We start from the raw sequence: 21,986 nt of genomic DNA, 5'->3' as shown, positions 1-21,986 counted from the left end.
TAGAGAACCTTCATCTCATTTCAATAACTGACTGCTTTCAATGTGTCATCCCAAAGTGTCAGCGGGAGCATCACCGTCGGTACTAACAAGGATCAGCAGCTCCAGAGAGAGGAGTGGATCGGTCAGAATCTGAGAACATAGATTGGAACGCAACAACAATGGGTCAGAATTTAATAAGAATCGATTCGAATATTACAACAATGAGTCAGAATCTGAGAATAATAAATTGGAATGTTACTACATTGGACAGGAGTTTATCCGATTGGTTTGCCTTTTTTACTGCGCATTATGATTGGATAATATTACCTGATCAGATTTTTTGGGCACTGAAGATAATTCAATTCTTTTACTATCCCATCCTCGCTATTGTTGGTGTCACTGGTAAGTCTCTCTCACCGAATCTAATTATTACAGACTTTATGTCCTTTTAATTTCCTGTCTCATCTTTGCTGTTGTCAGGGTTCCTGTTCAGCCTATGTGTCCAGCTATTCAATGTAGTCGTGCTATTGTTATTTAAGTATTAGCAAGGTGGAAGTCATTGTTTTTAGTCCCCATCACAAATTCTCTTTCCACCGACTGCCATGCCCCTGTCATACCTGACACTGAAACAGACTGTTCATTACCTCACTTATGCCTTTGACCCCGAGCTGAGTTCCAATATGTATCCTGTCCTTCAAAAATCCTGCCAGCTGTCACCACCGGCATATCTTTCCCTGCCTTAGCAAATCTGCTTCTTAAACTACCATCCATGGCTTTGTTAAATCCAGACCCGACTATTCTAATGCTGCCCTGACAAGACTCCCGGTTACAAAACTTCATAAACCACAGCCAGTCGGAAACTCTGCTGCACATATCCCAACTTACACCAAATCCCACTCAGCCAACACTCATGTGCTCACTGACCTACGTTGGTTGCTGATCTGATAAAAGCACAGTATTAAAATTCTTATTCTTGGGTTAAAATCCCTGCATGACCCCACTCTTCCAAGTAGTTCCACTTCTGTTACCCATATTCCTGCAAAATGTTTCCCTCAAACAATTATCCTATTCACTTTTATAAGTGATTTATTTTCTCCCTCCGTATCTCTTGTTGACCTTAATTCTGGACTCCGTAGATCCACTGGTGCCAAGGCTATGACGATTATATATTTTTATATTGTGGGGATGCACTGACAGCCACTTATGACTTCTCGTGCATGCTGTTGCATGGTGCACTCGGCGTTCTGGCAGCATTGGCACACGTCTTTCAAACCTGGTCTGTGCATGTCCTCTGACCACCTGTGCTACTCACTTTCAGGCAAACATGTTTTCAGCAGCACAGGAACTCGCTCTAGTTTTATTCAAAATGACCAGTCATCCAAATTGCATGTGAGGGATTTTAAAAGACTTCTGCTAATGTAAAGTTATGGGCGGTGCTATGGATGGTTTTCTGGAGGTTGTGTTGTAAGTTGCTGCAGACATTCAGGGAGGGCAGGAGATTTGGTGACTCAACTCTGGGCGAGGTATGGGGACTATAGTTACAGTGTCTCTGAGTCTGTAACATGACCAAGAAATGGTGCAGAAGCTGCAGAGAAGAGAAGCTCTGTAAAGAGAGGGGACAGGTGGAGAGGGGTTGGGGATGTGCCATGCCACCCCGGGATTAGCAGCAACACCTTTCTTTTTTTATTTTCTTTATTCATTCAAGAGATGTTGCATCACACACCAGTAATGGCGCTAGCTGCCTGTGCACAGATGCTGAAGCCATTTTTTAAAAAGCTGCTAGCCCTACCAGCTTATTTAAATATTTAAATACAGAGTTAATAAAAGTAAAATAAATTCATTTCCTTTGTCCCTCTCCCAACACCAATGACAACTAAATAAATTATTTACCGCTTTTCTCCAAAACGGTTAACCATATAACCTTCCGCCCAACACCCCCCCCCACCGCCTCCCCTCCCCCAGCCCCATCATCCGCCAGTATGCACAAACCTGCATCTACAACCCCTCTCATCGTCATACGACATCCATGACGCTAATTTGGCACCGTACCCCCAATTTCACTCTGAGAAATTTGCCTCCTCCCCCCGCCCGACCAATGAGGCACCTCATCCTCTCAGACGGGGATCTAAAGGTGCGGGACTACAGGCCACTGGGCCGGAGATAGAGAGCTCAATCCAGATGAGATATAAGTATACGTAAATCTATTAAGTATTTTAGTTTGCATATGCTGATTGTGATCCCTTCACTGAGAGATGGAGAGGTGCCAGTGAGCCTTACTACAGCTGGGATAATCAGTCTGGGACCAGCTAGCGCCGAGGTCTGTGGTAGGTCTCATCTGGGGACATCTTCAGGCCCCACCTCATATCCACGCTATGGATAAGGAAATATAGGGCTCCTTGAAATTCAGCCGTTGTTTTCAGTTGCTGTTCCAAACTCCATTCTCTAGCTACCGATTCCATCCCTCTTCCTGGCATCTGTGTGTGACTGTTCATAACCTTGGTCTCATATTTGACCCCAAGATGAGTTTAGGACCACATATATGCACAGTCACTAAAATGGCCTATTTCTACCTCTGTAACATCGCCTGACTTCGCCTCTGTGCTCAAAACCTTCATTCATTCCTTCATTCCCTTTCGGCTTGACCATTCCAATGTCCTCCTGCTGATCTCCCACAGTCTACAGCCTGTAAACTGCAGGCCATCCAAAACTTTGCTGCTGACGTGTTAACTCACAGTAACTCCCGTTCCCCTATCACTCCTGTGCTTGCTGACCTACATTGGCCATCGATTAAGAAACAGTTTGATTTTAAAATTTGCATCACCATTTTTAAATTCCTCCATAGCTTCACCACTGGATTTTATGGTACCCCCGAAGTGAGGTCAGAGGCGGGACCGACGGGTGATTGTGGTGGAGGGCCGATGGTCACCCCATCGTCAAGTGATCTTTCTGGGGACGAGATAGGCCGACGATGACATTACCGCCCAGCGGCCAAATGAGGCACTTTAATGGCCACTAAAGGGCCGCTTTCTGCCATCGCTTGGATCTAACCTATGGAGGGGGTACCTCTGCTATGTGGGGAGGGTATCTTGAAAAGTGTGGAACCCTCCATCGGGCTTGGGGCCTTTCCCTCTCCATGGGCAAACTGTGGCCAACGCAGCACCCTGACTGTGAAACAATGAACCTCCCAGGACACCCCTCCACCTGGACTTTAGGACCACCAGTTCCCCTCAGCAGGAGCTTCCGGACCTGTACCGTTGACCCCGTCTCAATCACGTGGGTCCACATTCTAGTGCAGGGCCTAGGTCCATGATCTCTGCAGTGCTGACAGTGACCAGACCTCCTGGCGACACTGCCTCACTAACCTGGAGTCCAGGGTGCAGCGCTGGGCCTGGGTCGAGACCTCTGCAGTACTGAAAGAGACAACCCCTCCTGGTAACCCCACTGCACACAACTTAAGTCAAGATTCCAGCACAGTGACTGCACCCAAGGCCTCTGCAGTACTGACATTGTTCACTCCTCCAGGTGAACGCACTGCACTCACCTTGAGTCCAGGTTCCAGCACTGTGACTGGGTCCAAGACCTCAGCAGGACTGACAGTGACCATGCTTCCTGGTAACTCTGCCTCCCTCACTGCGGTCCCAGGTTCCAGTACTGTGACTGGGTCCAAGACCTCTGCAGTCCAGTCAGTGACCACCCCTCCCGGTGACCCCAATGCACTCACCTTGGGTCCAGGTTTCAGTGGTGTGACTGGCACAAAAACCTCAGCAGTACTGACAGTGACAGCCCCTCCCGGTGACCCCACTGCCCTCACCCTGTGTCCGCTGTGAGGGGGTCCAAGACCTCTGCAGTACTGACAGTGACCTCCCCTCCTGGTGATGCCAATGCACTCACCTTGGGCCCAGGTTCCAGTACTGTGAGTGAGTTCAAGACCTCTGTAGTACTGACAGTGACCACCACTCCCAATGAACCCACTGCACTCCCCTTGGGCCCAGGTTCCAGCACTGTGACTGGGTCCAAGACCTCTGTAGTACTGACAGTGACCACCACTCCCGGTGAACCCACTGCACTCACCTTGGGCCCGGGTTCCAGCACTGTGACAGGGTCCAAGACCTCTGCAGTACAGACAGTGACTAGCCTTCCGGATGATCCCACTGCACACACATTGGTCCCAGTTTCCAGCACTGTGACCGCGTCCAAGACCTCTGCAGAACTGAAATTGACCACCCCTTCCGGTGAAATTACCATTTCTGCTGATCTGCTGGCCCTCTGATTGGCCAGCAGCTCTAGGAGGCAGGAATGCCATCGTCAAAGGGAAAGGGATTCCAGGCTCAGGTCACTGAGACAGCGGGCTGAATCCTGAAGTCCTGAAATCAGGAACAGCCTCTGCGCACTGCGAATTGAGTCAATTGTTTATGGATAGGCATAGGTACTATATTTTAAAGCGGTTACCCGCTCAACTAAATCAAAATTGCATATTGTCCGACCACAACAATGCAAGTTGACACTTTTCCCTCCGCCTGCATTTCTTTGTAAATGCACTTTTTCACCTTTACCACCTTGGTGGCGCCAGTTTTCCCTGGACGGGAAAGTTGAGGCACGTGAGTTCCAACCATCACACTGAACATCTGAAACTGCAGTCATATCGCTACAGTTTTCATTTTAACTCAGGCAAACAATTTATTTAAATATGTGAAGTCGGGTCCTGTCACAGAGCGGTGGAGGGTTTGTCAACAAGGTTCGCCACCACTGTGAATATCGGGCCTGGTAAACCCGGCATTTCCTGGCGGGCTGCTGCCACACTAAACATCCATGCAATCTGCCACGGAGCACAATGTCGATAAAAGAACAAGATCCAAGTCAGAAAATCAACACAGGACTCTCTGGTGGACAGGCTGGATGGCACAAAAACGCCAAAGTGAGGATCCCCTCCTCTCTGGCCCGGTGCTGGGAATCCCGCCTCCTGCACATGTCCTTTTCCCATCTCTGTAATCTCCTCCTGCCTCACAATACACTAAGATATCTATTTTCATCTAATGGTGGCCTCTCGTACAACCCTAATTTTAGTGTCTTCGCCATTGGTGGCCATACCTTCAGTTGCCTGGGCCCTAAGATCTGTAATACCTTCTCCAAACGTCTCCAACTCGGTTTCCACATTTAAGCCATTCCTTAAATCCAGCTTTTCTCCATCTTACCTCCAATCTCCTTGTGTGACTTGGCGTCTTACTTTTGTTATATAATGCACCTGTGACGCATCTTGGGATCTTTTAATACATTAAAGGCGCAATATAAATGCATATTGTTGTTGCTTCGACACAGTCTACCCCCCTGTCTATGTCCTCTTGAATTCCATTGCCGTCTTCATCGCCCGTCACTATACTTCCACACTTCATGATTTCTGCAAATTTCAACATTGTGGTCTGATATCTGAAGTCTAAGTCATTAATGTATATCAGAAACATCAGTGATCCTCATACTGAAACCTGGGGAACAGCACAGTAAACATCCCTCCAGTCTGAAAAGCAGCAGCGTTCCTGGTACTGAACCCTCTAGAACAGCACTGTATACCTTCCCACAATCTGAAAAACAACAGCAGTGCTCCGAGTGCTGACCCCTGGGGAACAGCACTAGATACCTCGTTCCAGTCTGAAAAGGACAACAGTGATCCTCGTACTGAAACCTGGGGAACAGCACAGTAAACATCCCTCCAGTCTGAAAAGCAGCAGCGGTCCTGGGACTGAACCCTCCAGAACAGCGCGGTATACCTTCCCACAATCTGAAAAACAACAGCAGTGCTCCGAGTGCTGAACCCTGGGGAACAGCACTAGATACCTCATTCCAGTCTGAAAAGGACAACAGTGATCATAGTACTGAAACCTTGGGAACAGCACTGTGTACCTCCCTCCAGTCTGAAAAACAGCAGTGGTCCCAGTACTGAACCCTGGGGAACAGCACTGTATACCTCGCCCAAAGTGAAAAACAGCAGTGGTCCTTGTACAGAATTCTGGGGAACAGGACTGTAAACCTCACTCCAGTCTGAAAAACAGTATTGATCATAGCACTGAACCCTGGGATCAGCACTGTATACGTCCCTCCAATCGGAAAAACAGTAGTGATCCTAGTACTGAACCCTGGGGAACAGCACGGTATACCTCACTCCAGTCTGAAAAACAGCAGTTATGATAGTACTGAATCCTGGGGAATAGCAGTGTATACCTCACTCCAGTCTGAAAAACAGTAGTGATCCTAGTACTGAACCCTGGGGAACAGCAATGTAAACCTCCTTCCAGCCTGAAAAACAACAGTGGCCCGAGTAGTGAACCTTGGGGAACAGCACTGCATACCTCACTCCAGTCTGCAAAAAACAGCGCAGCTCCAAGTACTGAACACTGGGGAACAGCACTTTACATCTCACCCAGTGTCTGACAAACAGCATTTGGAACAGTATTGAGCACTGGGGAAGAGTGCTGTATACCTCCCTCCAGTCTGAAAAACAGCAGTGATCCGAGTACTGAAGCCTGGGGAACAGCACTGTCTACCTAACTCCAGTCTGAAAAACAGCAGTGATCCTGGTACTGAACCCTGGGGAACAGCACTATATACCTCCCTCTAGTCGAAAAACAGCGCTGGTCCTAGTACTGAACACTGGTAAACAGCACTGTACACCTCCCTCCAGTCCGAAAAACAGCAGTGATCCTAGTACTGTACCCTGGGGAACAGCAACGTGTACCTCCCTCCAGTCTGTAAAACAGCAGTGAACCTAGTACTGAACCCTGGGGAACAGCACAGTAAACCTCCCTCCAGTCTGAAAAACTGCAGTGAAGCAAGTGCTGAACCCTGGTGAATAGCACTGGATAGCGAACTCCATTCTGAAAGACAGCAGTGGTCCAAGTACTGAACCTTGGGGAACAGCACTGTACACTTACCACCGGTCCGAAAAACAACAGTGGCCCGAGTATTGAACCCTGGGGAACAGCACTGTATACCTCGTTCCAGTCTGCAAAAAACAGCGCTGGTCCTCGTACTGAACCCTGGGGAACAGCACTGTATACCTCACTCGAGTCTGAAAAACAGCAGTGATCCAAACACTGAAACCTGCGGAACAGCATTGGATAGCTCCCTCCAGTCTGAAAAGCAGCAGTGATCCTAGTACTGAACCCTGGGGAACAGCACTGTGTACCTCCCACCAGTCTGAAAAGGACAGCAGTGATCCTAGTACTGAAAACTGGGGAACAGCACTGTCTACCTCCCTCCAGTCTGGAAAACAGCAGTGATCAAAGTACTGAACACTGGGGAACAGCACTGTATACCTCCCTCCAGTGTGAAAAACAGCAGTGATCCTCGTAAAGAACCCTGGGGAACAGCACTGTATACCTCGACCAAACTGAAAAATAGCAGTGGTCCTTGTACCGAATTCTGGGGAACAGGCCTGTAAACCTCACTCCAGTCTGAAAAACTGTAATGATCCGAGTACTAAACCCTGGGGAACAGCACTGTATACTTCCCTCCGGTCCGAAAAACAGTAGTGATCCTAGTATTGAACCCTGGGGAACAGCACTGGATACCTCACTCCAGTCTGCAATAAACAGCGCTGGTCCTAGTACTGAACCGTGGGGAACTGCACGTTACACCTCCCTCCAGTCTGACAAACAGCAGTTGTAACAGTATTGAACCCTGGGGTAGAGTACCGTTTCCCTCCTTCTGGTCTGAAAAACAGCGCTGGTCCTACTACTGAACCCTGGGGAACAGCACTGTATACTTCACTCCGGTCCAATAAACAGTAGTGATCCTAGTACTGAACCCTGGGGAACAGCACTGCAAACCTACTTCCAGTCTGAAAAACAGAAGTGATCCCAGTACTGAAACCTGGGGAACAGCACTGTATACCTCCCTCCAGTCTGAAAAGGACAGCAGTGATCCTAGTACTGAAAACTGGGGAACAGCACTGTCTACCTCCCTCCAGTCTGGAAAACAGCAGTGATCAAAGTACTGAACACTGGGGAACAGCACTGTATACCTCCCTCCAGTGTGAAAAACAGCAGTGATCCTCGTAAAGAACCCTGGGGAACAGCACTGTATACCTCGACCAAACTGAAAAATAGCAGTGGTCCTTGTACCGAATTCTGGGGAACAGGCCTGTAAACCTCACTCCAGTCTGAAAAACTGTAATGATCCGAGTACTAAACCCTGGGGAACAGCACTGTATACTTCCCTCCGGTCCGAAAAACAGTAGTGATCCTAGTATTGAACCCTGGGGAACAGCACTGGATACCTCACTCCAGTCTGCAATAAACAGCGCTGGTCCTAGTACTGAACCGTGGGGAACTGCACGTTACACCTCCCTCCAGTCTGACAAACAGCAGTTGTAACAGTATTGAACCCTGGGGCAGAGTACCGTTTCCCTCCTTCTGGTCTGAAAAACAGCGCTGGTCCTACTACTGAACCCTGGGGAACAGCACTGTATACTTCACTCCGGTCCAATAAACAGTAGTGATCCTAGTACTGAACCCTGGGGAACAGCACTGCAAACCTACTTCCAGTCTGAAAAACAGAAGTGATCCCAGTACTGAAACCTGGGGAACAGCACTGTATACCTCCCTCCAGTCGGAAAACAACAGCAGTGATCCTAGCCACAACAAAAACAAGAAATGCTGGAATCACTCAGTAGGTCTGGCAGCATCTGTGGAAAGAGATGCTGCCAGACCTGCTGAGTGATCCCAGTACTGAACCCTGGGGAACAGCACAGGAAACCTACTTCCAGTCTGAAAAACAGCGGTGATACTGGTACAGAACCCTGCAGAACAACACTGTATACCCCGCTCCAGTCTGAAGAGCAGCAGCTGTCCTATTATTGCACGCTTGGGATCAACACTGTGTACCTTCCCGAAATCTAGGAAAAACAGCAGTGCTCCTCGTGCTGAACCCTGGGGAACAGCACTGGATACCACCCTCCACTCTGAAAAACAGCAGTGGTCATAGTACTCAAAACTGTGGAACAGCACTGTGTACCTCACTCCAGTCTGAAAAACAGCAGTGATTCTAGTGCTGAACCCTGGGGAACAGCACTGTATACCTCACTCCAGTCTGAAAAACAACAGTGAACCTAATACTGAACCCTGAAGAGAGCACTGTTTCCGTCACTCCAGTCCGAAAAACAGTCTTGATCCTAGTACTGAACCCTGGGGAAGAGTACTGTATACCTCCTCCAAAATGAAATACTGCAGTGAACCAAATACTGAACCCTGGGGAAGAGCACTGTATACCTCACACCAGTCCGAAAAACAGTATTGATCTAATTAGTGAACACTGGGGAACAGCACTGCATACCTGATTCCATTTAGAAAAAAAAACAGCAGTGTTCCAAACACTGAACATTGGGGTGCAACAATGTATACCTCCCTCCATTCTGAGAAATTAACAGCAGGGTTCCTTGTACTGAACAATGGGTGTTAGCACTGTATACCTCACCCCAGACAGAAAAGCAGCAGTGATCCGAGTACTGAACCCTGGGGAACAGCACTGTATACCTCCCTCCAGTCTGAATAACAGCAGTGATCCTAGTACTGAAACCGGGGGAACAGCACTATATACCTCCCTCCAGTCTGAAAAACAGTAGTGATCCTCGTACAGAACCCTCGGGAACAGCACTGTATACCTGATTCCATTCTGAAAAAAAACAGCAGTGTTCCAAACACTGAACATTGGGGTGCAACAATGTATACCTCCCTCCATTCTGAGAAATTAACAGCAGGGTTCCTTGTACTGAACAATGGGTGTTAGCACTGTATACCTCACCCCAGACAGAAAAACAGCAGTGATCCGAGTACTGAACCCTGGGGAACAGCACTGTATACCTCCCTCCAGTCTGAATAACAGCAGTGATCCTAGTACTGAAACCGGGGGAACAGCACTATATACCTCCCTCCAGTCTGAAAAACTGGAGGGAGGTATATAGTGGATATATCAAGATGGCTCCTGGGCTGGAAGCTCCCTCGGAAGCTCCCTTGCTGTTCAACTCTATCCATGGCCATCTGCTCCCATCCCTAACGTTTTCTCCCCCAATCTGCCCTCTTAAACTGTTTAAATTCCCCTGGCTCTTTAAATCAGTTCATTTTAGCCCTATCTAAAAGTTAACAGTTAGTTTAGTGTATGTTACCTGGGCCCACTGCCCTCCCCCAGCCACACCTGCTCTTTGTTTTCTCAATGAAATTGATCCGGATGAAACTGACGAGCACAGCTGTCGATACTTTAATCTCCGATCCTGCTGTCTTCACAGTCCAGAGTGTCTGCAGCCACGGCATGCGGTAAGTCCATTGAGGTGAAGAAGGAGCTGCGGGACCCGAGAGAAGTCCTGTGAAAAGGTGCCCCGAACACCCAAAACATCCACGAACGGCCCCCCCGGCCGCAACTTCAAAGCGCCCGCGGGAGATGGCTCGGAGAGCATCTGCAGCGCACTGTCGGCAATGCTGCATGCCTTTATTTAAACCACTGCAAAAAAAAAACCCTTAGCAAATGTAATCACCTCTAAGTCTGCCAAATGATGCTTCACCTCCCGAAGGACGTGGATGAGCTTTCCGGACGTCGATGGTGGGCACTGAGGAAATGGCTTATTACCTGCACCAGATTCCACCACCCCTCCCCCCCTTTACCCCCCTTCCACCCCCCCACCCCCGTCCCCTTCCCTGCTCCACCCTCTCAGCTCACCCCCTCACAACCCGTCCCAGCCCGCCCCCCCCTCGCACCATCTTCACCCCGCAACCCCTTCCCCTGCACCCCCCCCACTCCCTCCCTCTACCCCTCCCCCTTGCATCCCCTCCTCCCACCGGCACCATCCTACACCTGTGTAGGGGCCCCAACAACCCCACTGCCTTGTGGGCGTCTCGGGAGAGACCAAGGCTAAGGGAGTAAACCCTAACAGAAAATCCGGAGCGGAACCCCGTAGGCGCTCATGTGTCACCTTTGGCATGTTTCCGGCAGTTCCTGCAGCCATACTGGTGCCAAACGTCGTGTCCTGCACTCCTTTGGACCCCACCAGAAAGGCCGAGAGGGGGGTTTTGACGACTGGGCAACTCTCAACCTCCATAAATTTGCCCAGGCATGCGCCATGGAGAGGTCACTCCATAGTTGCCTCACAGCGACTAAAACAACACGGAAGGCAGCAGTTACGGGTTATAAGTCCAGATAAATTGGCGTAGAAACTGGGCGCCACGGGTTGCCTTTGTCGGTGGGAGAGGTCATTGCACCTCACTGGACAGCTACCGCCCGCCTCAAACCGGGCAGCCCCCGGTCAATAAGGTTCTGTCCCGCCACAGTCTGCCTGCTTCAATGGGTGCTTGGAGCTCAGGGTCATTGCCCGAAAGGTGGACTGATACACCGCACCACATGAATAAAGGAAAGAAGGTACCAGCCCTTCGCTTTGCAAGCTGGAACGTCAGAACTATGTGTCCTGGCCTGTCGGAAGACCTTACACAAATCAACGATTCTCGGAAGACCGCCATCATTAACAACGAGCTCAGTAGATTCAATGTGGACATTGCAGCACTTCAGGAGACTCGCCTCCCCGCGAGTGGCTCTCTAGCAGAGCAAGACTACACCTTCTTCTGGCAGGGCAGGGATCCTGAAGAACCAAGACAGCATGGAGTGGGCTTCGCCATCAGAAACTCCTTGCTCAGCATGATAGAGCCTCCATCAAATGGCTCGGAACGCATACTGTCCATCCGACTGCTCACCACGTCTGGTCCAGTACACCTACTCAGCATCTATGCTCCAACACTCTGCTCCGCACATGAAGCTAAAGACCAGTTCTATGAACAACTCCATAACATCATTAGCAGCATCCCCAACACCGAACACCTATTCCTGCTGGGGGACTTTAATGTCAGGTTTGGGGCCGACCATGACTCATGGCCCTCCTGCCTTGGGCGCTATGGCGTTGGAAGGATGAATGAGAACGGGCAGAGACTGCTTGAGTTGTGTACCTATCATAACCTCTGCATCACCAACTCGTTCTTTCACACTAAACCCTGTCACCAGGTTTCATGGAGGCACCCAAGATCACGTCGTTGGCACCAGCTAGACCTCATTGTCACAAGGCGAGCCGCCTTAAACAGTGTTCAAATCACACGCAGCTTCCACAGTGCGGACTGCGACACCGACCACTCCCTGGTGTGCAGCAAGGTTAGACTCAGACCAAAGAAGTTGCATCATTCCAAGCAGAAGGGCCACCTGCGCATCAACACGAGCAGAATTTCTCACCCACAGCTGTTACAAAAATTTCTAAATTCACTTGTAACAGCCCTTCAAAACACTCCCACAGGGGATGCTGAGACCAAGTGGGCCCACATCAGAGACGCCATCTATGAGTCAGCTTTGACCACCTACGGCAAAAGTGCGAAGAGAAATGCAGACTGGTTTCAATCTCATAATGAAGAGCTGGAACCTGTCATAGCCGCTAAGCGCATTGCACTTTTGAACTACAAGAAAGCCCCCAGCGATTTAACATCCGCAGCACTTAAAGCAGCCAGAAGTACTGCACAAAGAACAGCTAGGCGTTGCGCAAACGACTACTGGCAACACCTATGCAGTCATATTCAGCTGGCCTCAGACACCGGAAACATCAGAGGAATGTATGATGGCATGAAGAGAGCTCTTGGGCCAACCATCAAGAAGATCGCCCCCCTCAAGTCTAAATCAGGGGACATAATCACTGACCAACGCAAACAGATGGACCGCTGGGTTGAGCACTACCTCGAACTGTACTCCAGGGAGAATGCTGTCACTGAGACTGCCCTCAATGCAGCCCAGCCTCTACCAGTCATGGATGAGCTGGACATACAGCCAACCAAATCGGAACTCAGTGATGCCATTGATTCCCTAGCCAGCGGAAAAGCCCCTGGGAAGGACAGCATTACCCCTGAAATAATCAAGAGTGCCAAGCCTGCTATACTCTCAGCACTACATGAACTGCTATGCCTGTGCTGGGACGAGGGAGCAGTACCCCAGGACATGCGCGATGCCAACATCATCACCCTCTATAAAAACAAAGGTGACCGCGGTGACTGCAACAACTACCGTGGAATCTCCCTGCTCAGCATAGTGGGGAAAGTCTTTGCTCGAGTCGCTCTGAACAGGCTCCAGAAGCTGGCCGAGCGCGTCTACCCTGAGGCACAGTGTGGCTTTCGTGCAGAGAGATCGACTATTGACATGCTGTTCTCCCTTCGTCAGATACAGGAGAAATGCCGTGAACAACAGATGCCCCTCTACATTGCTTTCATTGATCTCACCAAAGCCTTTGACCTCGTCAGCAGACGTGGTCTCTTCAGACTACTAGAAAAGATCGGATGTCCACCAAAGCTACTAAGTATCATCACCTCATTCCATGACAATATGAAAGGCACAATTCAACATGGTGGCTCCTCATCAGAGCCCTTTCCTATCCTGAGTGGTGTGAAACAGGGCTGTGTTCTCGCACCCACACTTTTTGGGATTTTCTTCTCCCTGCTGCTTTCACATGCGTTCAAATCCTCTGAAGAAGGAATTTTCCTCCACACAAGATCAGGGGGCAGGTTGTTCAACCTTGCCCGTCTAAGAGCGAAGTCCAAAGTACAGAAGTCCGCATCAGAGAACTCCTCTTTGCTGACGATGCTGCTTTAACATCTCACACTGAAGAGTGCCTGCAGAGTCTCATCGACAGGTTTGCGGCTGCCTGCAATGCATTTGGCCTAACCATCAGCCTCAAGAAAACGAACATCATGGGGCAGGATGTCAGAAAAGCTCCATCCATCAATATTGGCGACCACGCTCTGGAAGTGGTTCAAGAGTTCACCTACCTCGGCTCAACTATCACCAGTAACCTGTCTCTAGATGCAGAAATCAACAAGCGCATGGGTAAGGCTTCCACTGCTATGTCCAGACTGGCCAAGAGAGTGTGGGAAAATGGCGCACTGACACGGAACACAAAATCCGAGTGTATCAGGCCTGTGTCCTCAGTAACTTGCTCTACGGCAGCGAGGCCTGGACAAAGTATGCCAGCCAAGAGCGACGTCTCAATTCATTCCATCTTCGCTGCCTTCGGAGAATACTTGGCATCAGGTGGCAGGACTATATCTCCAACACAGAAGTCCTTGAAGCGGCCAATACCCCCAGCTTATACACACTACTGAGTCAGCGGCGCTTGAGATGGCTTGGCCATGTGAGCCGCATGGAAGATGGCAGGATCCCCAAAGACACATTGTACAGCGAGCTCGCCACTGGTATCAGACCCACCGGCCGTCCATGTCTCCGTTATAAAGACGTCTGCAAACGCGACATGAAATCGTGTGACATTGATCACAAGTCGTGGGAGTCAGTTGCCAGCATTCGTCAGAGCTGGCGGGCAGCCATAAAGACAGGGCTAAATTGTGGCGAGTCGAAGAGACTTAGTAGTTGGCAGGAAAAAAGACAGAGGCGCAAGGGGAGAGCCAACTGTGCAACAGCCCCAACAAACAAATTTCTCTGCAGCACCTGTGGAAGAGCCTGTCACTCCAGAATTGGCCTTTATAGCCACTCCAGGCGCTGCTTCACAAACCACTGACCACCTCCAGGCGCGTATCCATTGTCTCTCGAGATAAGGAGGCCCAAAAGAAAGAAGAAGTCTGAAAAACAGTAGTGATCCTCGTACGGAACCCTCGGGAACAGCACTGTATACCTAACTCCAGTTGGAAAAGCAGCAGTGGTCCATTTACTGAACCATGGGGATCAGCACTGTATACCTCCCTCCAGTCTGAAAAGAACAGCAGTGATCCCAGTACTGAATCCTGGGGAACAGCTCAGTAAACCTACTTCCAGTCTGAAAAACAGTGGTGATACTTGCACAGAACCCTCCAATACAATACTGTCTTCCGCCCTCCAGTCTGAAAAGCAGCAGCTGTCCTATTATTGAACCCAGGGGATCAGCACTGTATACCTTCCCGCAAACCAGAAAAAACAGCAGTGCTCCAAGTGCTGAACACTGCGGAACAGCACTGGATAACACCCTCCAGTCTGATAAACAGCAGTGCTCATAGTACTGTAACCTGGTGAACAGCACTGCATACTTCCCTCGAATTTGAAAAAAACGGCACTGGTCCTGGTAATGAACACTGGGGCAAAGCACTTTTCCCTCCCTCCTGTCTAAAAAAAACAACAGTTGTCCCTCTATTGAATTGTGGGGAAGAATGCAGTATACCTCCCTCCAGTCTGAATAACAGCAGTGAACCTAGTACTGAATCCTGGGGAACAGCACTGTATACCTCCCTCCAGTCCAAAAAACTATAGTGATCCGAGTACTGAAACCTGGGGAAAAGCACTGTATACCTCACTCCAGTCTGAAAAAACAGTAGTGATCCTGGTACTGAAACCTGGAGAACAGCACTGTATACCGCTCTCCAGTCTGAAAAACAGTCGTGATCCTAGTACTGAAACCTGGGGAAAAGCAGCGCATACCTCACTCCAGTCTTAAAAACAGTAGTTATCCGAGTACTGAACCCTGGGGAACAGCACAGTAAACCGCCTTCCAGTCTGCAAAGCAGCGGTGATCCTTTCATTGAACCCTGGGGAACAGCACTGTATCCCTCTCTACGGTCCGAAACACTGTAGTGATCCTCGTACTGAACGCTGGGGAACAGCACTGTCTACCTCACTCCAGTCTGATAAACAGCAGTGATTCTAATACTGAACCATGGGGAACAGCACTGTAAACCTCACTCCAGTCTGATAAACAACAGTGAACCTAAAACTGTACCCTGAGGAAGAGTGTATACAGCACTGTATACCTGATTCCAGTCTGAAAAAAACAGCAGTGTTCCAAACATTGAACCTTGGGGTGCAACAATGTATACCTCCCTCCAGTCTGAGAAAAAAAACAGCAGGGTTCCTTGTACTGAACAATGGGTGTTAGCACTGTATACCGCAACCCACTCAGAAAAACAGCAGTGATCCTAGTACTTTAACCTGGGGAACAGCACTGCATACTTCCCTCGAATTTGACAAAACGGCACTGGACCTCGTACTGAACACTGGGGCACAGTACCTTTCCCTCCCTCCTGTCTAAAAAACAACAGTTGTCCCAGTATTGAACTGTGGGGAAGAGTGCAGTGTACCTCCCTCCAGTCTGAAAAACAGCAGTGATCTTGGTACTGAAACCTGGGGAACAGCAATGTTAACATCTCTCCAGTCTGAAAAGCAGCAGTGATCCTAGTACTGAACACTGGGGAACAGCACTGAATACCTCCCTCCAGTCTTAAAAACAGCAGTGATCCTGGTACTGAAACCTGGGGAACAGCACTGTATACTTCTCTCCGGTCCGAAAAACAGTCGTGATCCTAGTACTGAACCATGGGGAACAGCACTGTATACTTCCCTCCGGTCCGAAAAACAGTAGTGATCCTCGTACTGAAACATGGGGAACAGCACTGTATACCTCCCTGGAGTCTGAGAAGCAGCAGTGGTCCCAGTACTGAGCCCTGGGGAACATCACAGTAAATCTCCTTCCAGTCTGAAAACCAGAGGTGATACTGGTACAGAACCCTCTGGAACAACACTGTATGCCGCCCTCCAGTCTGAAAAGCAGCAGCTGTCCTATTATTGAACCCAGGGGATCAGCACTGTATACCTTCCCGCAATCGAGAAAAAACAGCAGTGCTCCCAGTGCTGAACCCTGGGAACAGCAATGGATACCTCCATCCAGTCTGAAAAGGACAGCAGTGATCAAAGTACTGAAACCTGGGGAACAGCACTGTGTACCTCCCTCCAGTCTGACAAACAGCAGTGATCCGAGTACTGAACCCTGGGGAACAGTACTGTAAACCTCCCCCAAACTGAAAAACTGCAGTGAACCTAATACTGAACACTGGGGAACAGTACTGTACACCTCCCCCAAACTGAAAAACTGCAGTGAACCTAATACTGAACCCTGGGGAACAGTAATGTAAACCTCCCCCAAACTGGAAAAACTGCAGTGAACCTAATACTGAACCCTGGGGAACAGTACTGTAAACCTCCCCCAAACTGAAAACTGCAGTGAACCTAATACTGAACACTGGGGAACAGCACTGTATCCCTCCCTCTGGTCCGAAAAACAGCAGTGATCCCAGTACTGAACACCAGGGAACTGCACTTTACACCTCCCTCCAGTCTGACAAACAGCAGTTGCAACAGTACTGAACCCTGGGGAAGAGTACTGTATCCCTCCCTCTCGTCTGAGAAACAGCGCTGGTCCTAGTGTTGAACCCTGGGTTGCAGCACTGTATACCTCCCTCCAGTCTGAAATACAGCAGTGGTCCTGGTACTGAACCCTGGGGAACAGCAGTGTATACCTCACTCCTGTCTGAAAATTAGCAGTGAACCTCGTACTGAACCCTGGGAAACAGCACTGTCTACCAACCGCCAGTCTGAAAAACAGCAGTGAAACGAGTACTGAACAATGGGGAACAGCACTGGATACCCCTCCAGTCTGAAAATCAGCAGTGGTCCAATTACTGAACCCTGGGGAACAGCACTGTATACCTCACTCCAGTCTGAAAAACTGCAGTGAACCTAATACTGAACCCTGGGGAACAGTACTGTATACCTCCCTGTAGTCGGAAAAGCAGCAGTGGTCCATTTACTGAACCAAGGGGATCAGCACTGTATACCACCCTCCAGTCTGAAAAGAACAGCAGTGATCCTAGTACTGAACCCTGGGGAACAGCACAGTAAACCTACTTCCAGTCTGAAAAACAGCGGTGATCCTAGTACAGAACCCTCTAGAACAACACTGTATACCTCCCTCCAGTCTGGAAAGCAGCAGCTGTCCTATTAATGAACCCTTGGTATCAGCACAGTATACCTTCCCGCAATCTAGAATAAACAGCAGTGCTCCGAGTGCAGAACCCTGGGGAAGTGCACTGGATACTTCCCTCCAGTCTGAAATACAGCAGCGGTCATAGTACTGAAACCTGGGGAACAGCACTGTTCACCTCACTCCAGTCTGAAAAACAGTATTGATCCTGGTACTGAACCCTGGGGAACAGTGCTGTAAACCTCCCCCAAACTGAAAAGCTGCAGTGAACCTAATGCTGAACCCTGGGGAACAGCACTGTATACCGCCCTCCAGTCCGAAAAACAGCAGTGATCCCAGTACTGAAACCTGGGGAACAGCACTGTATACCTCACTCCAGTCTGAATAAAACAGCCGTGTTCCAAACACTGAACCTTGGGTTGCAACAATGTATACCTCCGTCCAGTCTGAGAAAAAAGCAGCAGGGTTCCTTGGACTGAACAACGGGTGTTAGCACTGTATACCGCACCCCAGACAGAAAAACAGCAGTGATCCTGGTACTGAACCCTGGGTAACAGTACTGCATACTTCCCTCGAATTTGATAAAACGTCACTGGTCCTAGTACTGAACACTGGGGCACAGCATTTTTCCCTTTCTCCTCTCTAAAAAACAACAGTTGTCCCAGAATTGAATCCTGGGGAACAGCACTGTATACCTCTCTCCAGTCTGAAAAACAGCAGTGAACCGTGACCTGAACACTGGGGAACAGCACTGAACACCTCAGTCCAGTCTGAAAAAAACCAGCAGTGTGCCTAAGACTGAACCCTGGGGAAAAACATTGTATACCTCCCTCCATTCTGGAAAAATACAGAAGTGTTCCTAGTACTGAATCCTGGGAAACAGCACTTTATACCTCTCTGCAGTCTGAAAAGCAGCCATGATCCTGGTACTGAACCCTGGGGAAAAGCACTGTATAGCTCCCTCCAATCCGAAAAACAGTATTGATCCGAATACTGAAACCTGGGGAACAGCACTGTACACTTCTCTCCGGTCCGAAAAACTGCAGTGATGCGAGTACTGAACCGTGGTGAACAGCACTGTATCCGTGCTTCCGGTCCGAGAAACAGGAGTGATCCTGGTACTGAACCCTGGGGAACAGCACTGTATCTCTCCCTCTGGTCCGAATAGCAGCAGTGATCCTAGTACTGAACACTGGGGAACTGCACTTTACACCTCCCTTCAGTCTGACAAACAGCAGTTGCAACAGTACTGAACCCTGGGGAAGAGTACTGTATCCCTCCCTCTCGTCTGAGAAACAGCGCTGGTCCTAGTACTGAACCCTTGGTTGCAGCACTGTATACCTCCCTCCAGTCTGGAAAACAGCAGTGAAGCTAGTACTGAACAATGGGGAACAGCACTGGATACCCCTCCAGTCTGAAAATCAGCAGTGGTCCAATTACTGAACCCTGGGAACAGCACTGTATACCTCACTCCAGTCTGAAAAGTAGCAGTGATCCAATTACTGAACCCTGGGGAACAGCACTGTATACCTCCCTCCGGTCTGAAAAGCAGTAGTGAATCTCGTACTGAACCCTGGGGAACAGCACTGCAAACCTCCTTCCAGTCTGAGAAACAGTAGTGATCCTAGTACTGAATCCTGGGGAACAGCACTGTATACCTCCCTGCCGTCTGAAAAACAGTACTGATCGTAGTACTGAAACCTGAGGAACAGCACTGTATACTTCCCTCCGGTCCGAAAAACAGTAGTGATCCTAGTACTGAATCCTGGGAAACAGCACTGAATACCTCCCTGGAGTCTGAAAAGCAGCAGTGGTCCATTTATTGATCCGTGGGGATCAGCACTGCATACCTCACTCCAGTCTGAAAAGAAAAGCAATGATCCTAGTGCTGGACCCTGGGGAACAGCACAGTAAACCTCCTTCCAATCTGAAAAACTGCGTTGATACTGGTCCAGAACCCTCCAGAACAACACTGTATACCGCCCTCCAGTCTGAAAAGCAGCAGCTGTCCTATTATTGAACAATGGGGATCAGCACTGCATACCTTCCCCTATCTCGAAAAAGCAGCAGTGCTCCTCGTGCTGAACCCTGGGGAACAGCACTGGATACCTCCCTAAAGTCTGAAAAACAACAGTGATCCCAGTACTGAATCCGGGGGAACAACACTGGATACCTCTCTCCAGTCTGAGAAGGACAGCAGTGATCATAGTACTGAAACCTGGGGAATAGCACTGTCTACCTCCCTCCAGTCTGAAAAACAGCAGTGATCCAGTACTGAACCCTGGGGAACAGCAGTGTATAACTCCCTCCAGTCAGTAAAACAGCAGTGGTACCAGTATTGAGTCCTGGGAAACAGTACTATATACCGCACTCCAGTCTGAAAAACAGCAGTGGTACCAGTATTGCGTCCTGGGAAACAGTACTATATACCGCACTCCAGTCTGAAAAACAGCAGTGGTACCAGTATTGAGTCCTGGGAAACAGTACTATATACCGCACTCCAGTCTGAAAAACAGCAGTGGTCCAAGGACTGAAACCTGAGGAACAGCACTTTATACCTATTATTGCTTTGAAATAATTGAATTCCGTGCTGCCTGTCACAAGTGAGGGAATCTCTCAGTCAGTCCAACATCTAACTTTTTATACAAGAGCAAAGTGCTGCAGCTGCTGCAAATCTGAAATAAAAACAGAAAAAGCTGGAAATAGTCAGCAGGTCTGGCATCATCTCTGGAGAGAGAAACCGAGATAATATTTCATTTAAGTGACCCTTAATCAGAACTGGGACAGATTAGATATGGAATCAATTTTTAAACTAAACAGCGAAAGGAGGGAGAGGGAGGATTATGTTTAACAATTTCGGTATCATCCTTTTGTTACTTAATCTCTCCTGCCTTCCACCATATCGTAGACCATCCCGTTTGTTCTTTCACTCTCAATCATGTTAATACATTACTGGATACAGGAACATATTTGTTAAACTCAATAAGTCCTCAATCGAACTGTTAACTTTGCTCCAGCCTGATGTATAATTTCTCTGTTTATTTCCCTTCCTCACAGTTAACTTGCTGACGATTGGGATCCTGTCTCGGGGAAAGTGCGGTCTATCCAAATGTGTCACTTGTTACCTGGTGGCCATGTCAGCGGCGGATCTACTGGTCATTATCCTGGACCTGATTTTGAGGCACATTCCGATTGTTTATAAGGAACAGTTTCAGTTCCTGCGGTCCATCCCCGTGTGTAATATTCACGCCATCCTGCTTTATGCAGCCACAGACGGTTCTGTCTGGTTCACCGTCACTTTCACCTTTGATCGATTTGTGGCCATTTGTTGCCAGAAGCTGAGCAGTAGATATTGCAGTGAGAAAATGGCGTCTGTGGTACTTGGAGCCGTGACTGTGCTGAGCTGTTTAAAGAACATCATCTGGTATTTTATGTTAACAGGTCCTTATGGACTGATTAACATGCCCTGGTTTTGTGATGCAACACCGGATGTTCTGCTTTCTCGGGTTTGGGGAACAATCCGGTTGCTCCACAACATTCTAACTCCTGGGCTCCCATTTGTGTTGATCCTGCTGCTCAATGCTCTCACCGTCAGACACATTTCAGTGAGCAGCAGAGGACGCAGGAGACTCCGAGATCACAGCACTGGGAAGAGTCGAAGAGATCCAGAGATGGAGAGTCGAAGGAAATCCATCATTTTACTGTTAGTTATCTCGCTGAATTTCATCCTGTTATGGGCAGCGTTAATGGTGTATTCAATATGGTTCCGGATGTGGTTTTTGGACACTACATTTGCTTATCCACATGTTTTCCTGCAGGAATTGGGCTTCATGCTGCAGCTCCTGAGTTGCTGCACAAACACTACTATTTATGCGGTGACCCAAACTCGGTTCAGAGAGCAGTTGAAGAATGTGCTGAAATATCCCTTTACTGCAATTGTTCAATTCATTGGATGATGAAAGAAACTGATTGACCATTTCCAGCAGCCGGGGGGTCGACAGTCGCTGTGGTGAGGGGAGAGTTCGGCTGGGCCTGTCGTGATGGCGAAAGGCTGTGACCGTACCTGTAGTACTGATGCCACAGGGATTGGGGCCTAGCTTGTTGCTATGGTGACAAAGCAGCGCGGGGTCTGCCGCTGTGGTGTGAAAGTGGGGCAGGGCCCACCACTATGGTGACAAAGCGGGGCGGGGCCTATCACTGTGGTGACAAAGCT

General features: G+C 49.1%; 1 protein-coding gene across 1 annotated transcript; it reads left to right on the top strand.

Annotated features, from left to right (window-relative positions):
* The first annotated feature begins 200 nt into the window (after nt 1–200).
* On the top strand, nt 201–21,729 carry LOC137359990 (probable G-protein coupled receptor 139). Its single transcript, XM_068025585.1, has 2 exons — nt 201–381; nt 20,831–21,729. Exons 1-2 carry the CDS (start codon nt 201–203, stop codon nt 21,727–21,729), a joined length of 1,080 nt encoding a protein of 359 aa, XP_067881686.1.
* The last annotated feature ends 257 nt before the right edge of the window (nt 21,730–21,986 follow it).

The sequence above is a fragment of the Heterodontus francisci genome, unplaced genomic scaffold (genome assembly GCF_036365525.1).
Source record: "Heterodontus francisci isolate sHetFra1 unplaced genomic scaffold, sHetFra1.hap1 HAP1_SCAFFOLD_510, whole genome shotgun sequence".
Lineage (NCBI taxonomy): Eukaryota > Metazoa > Chordata > Chondrichthyes > Heterodontiformes > Heterodontidae > Heterodontus > Heterodontus francisci.
Note: the sequence above shows the minus strand (reverse complement) of the source record. Positions and strands in the feature narration are given on the sequence as shown.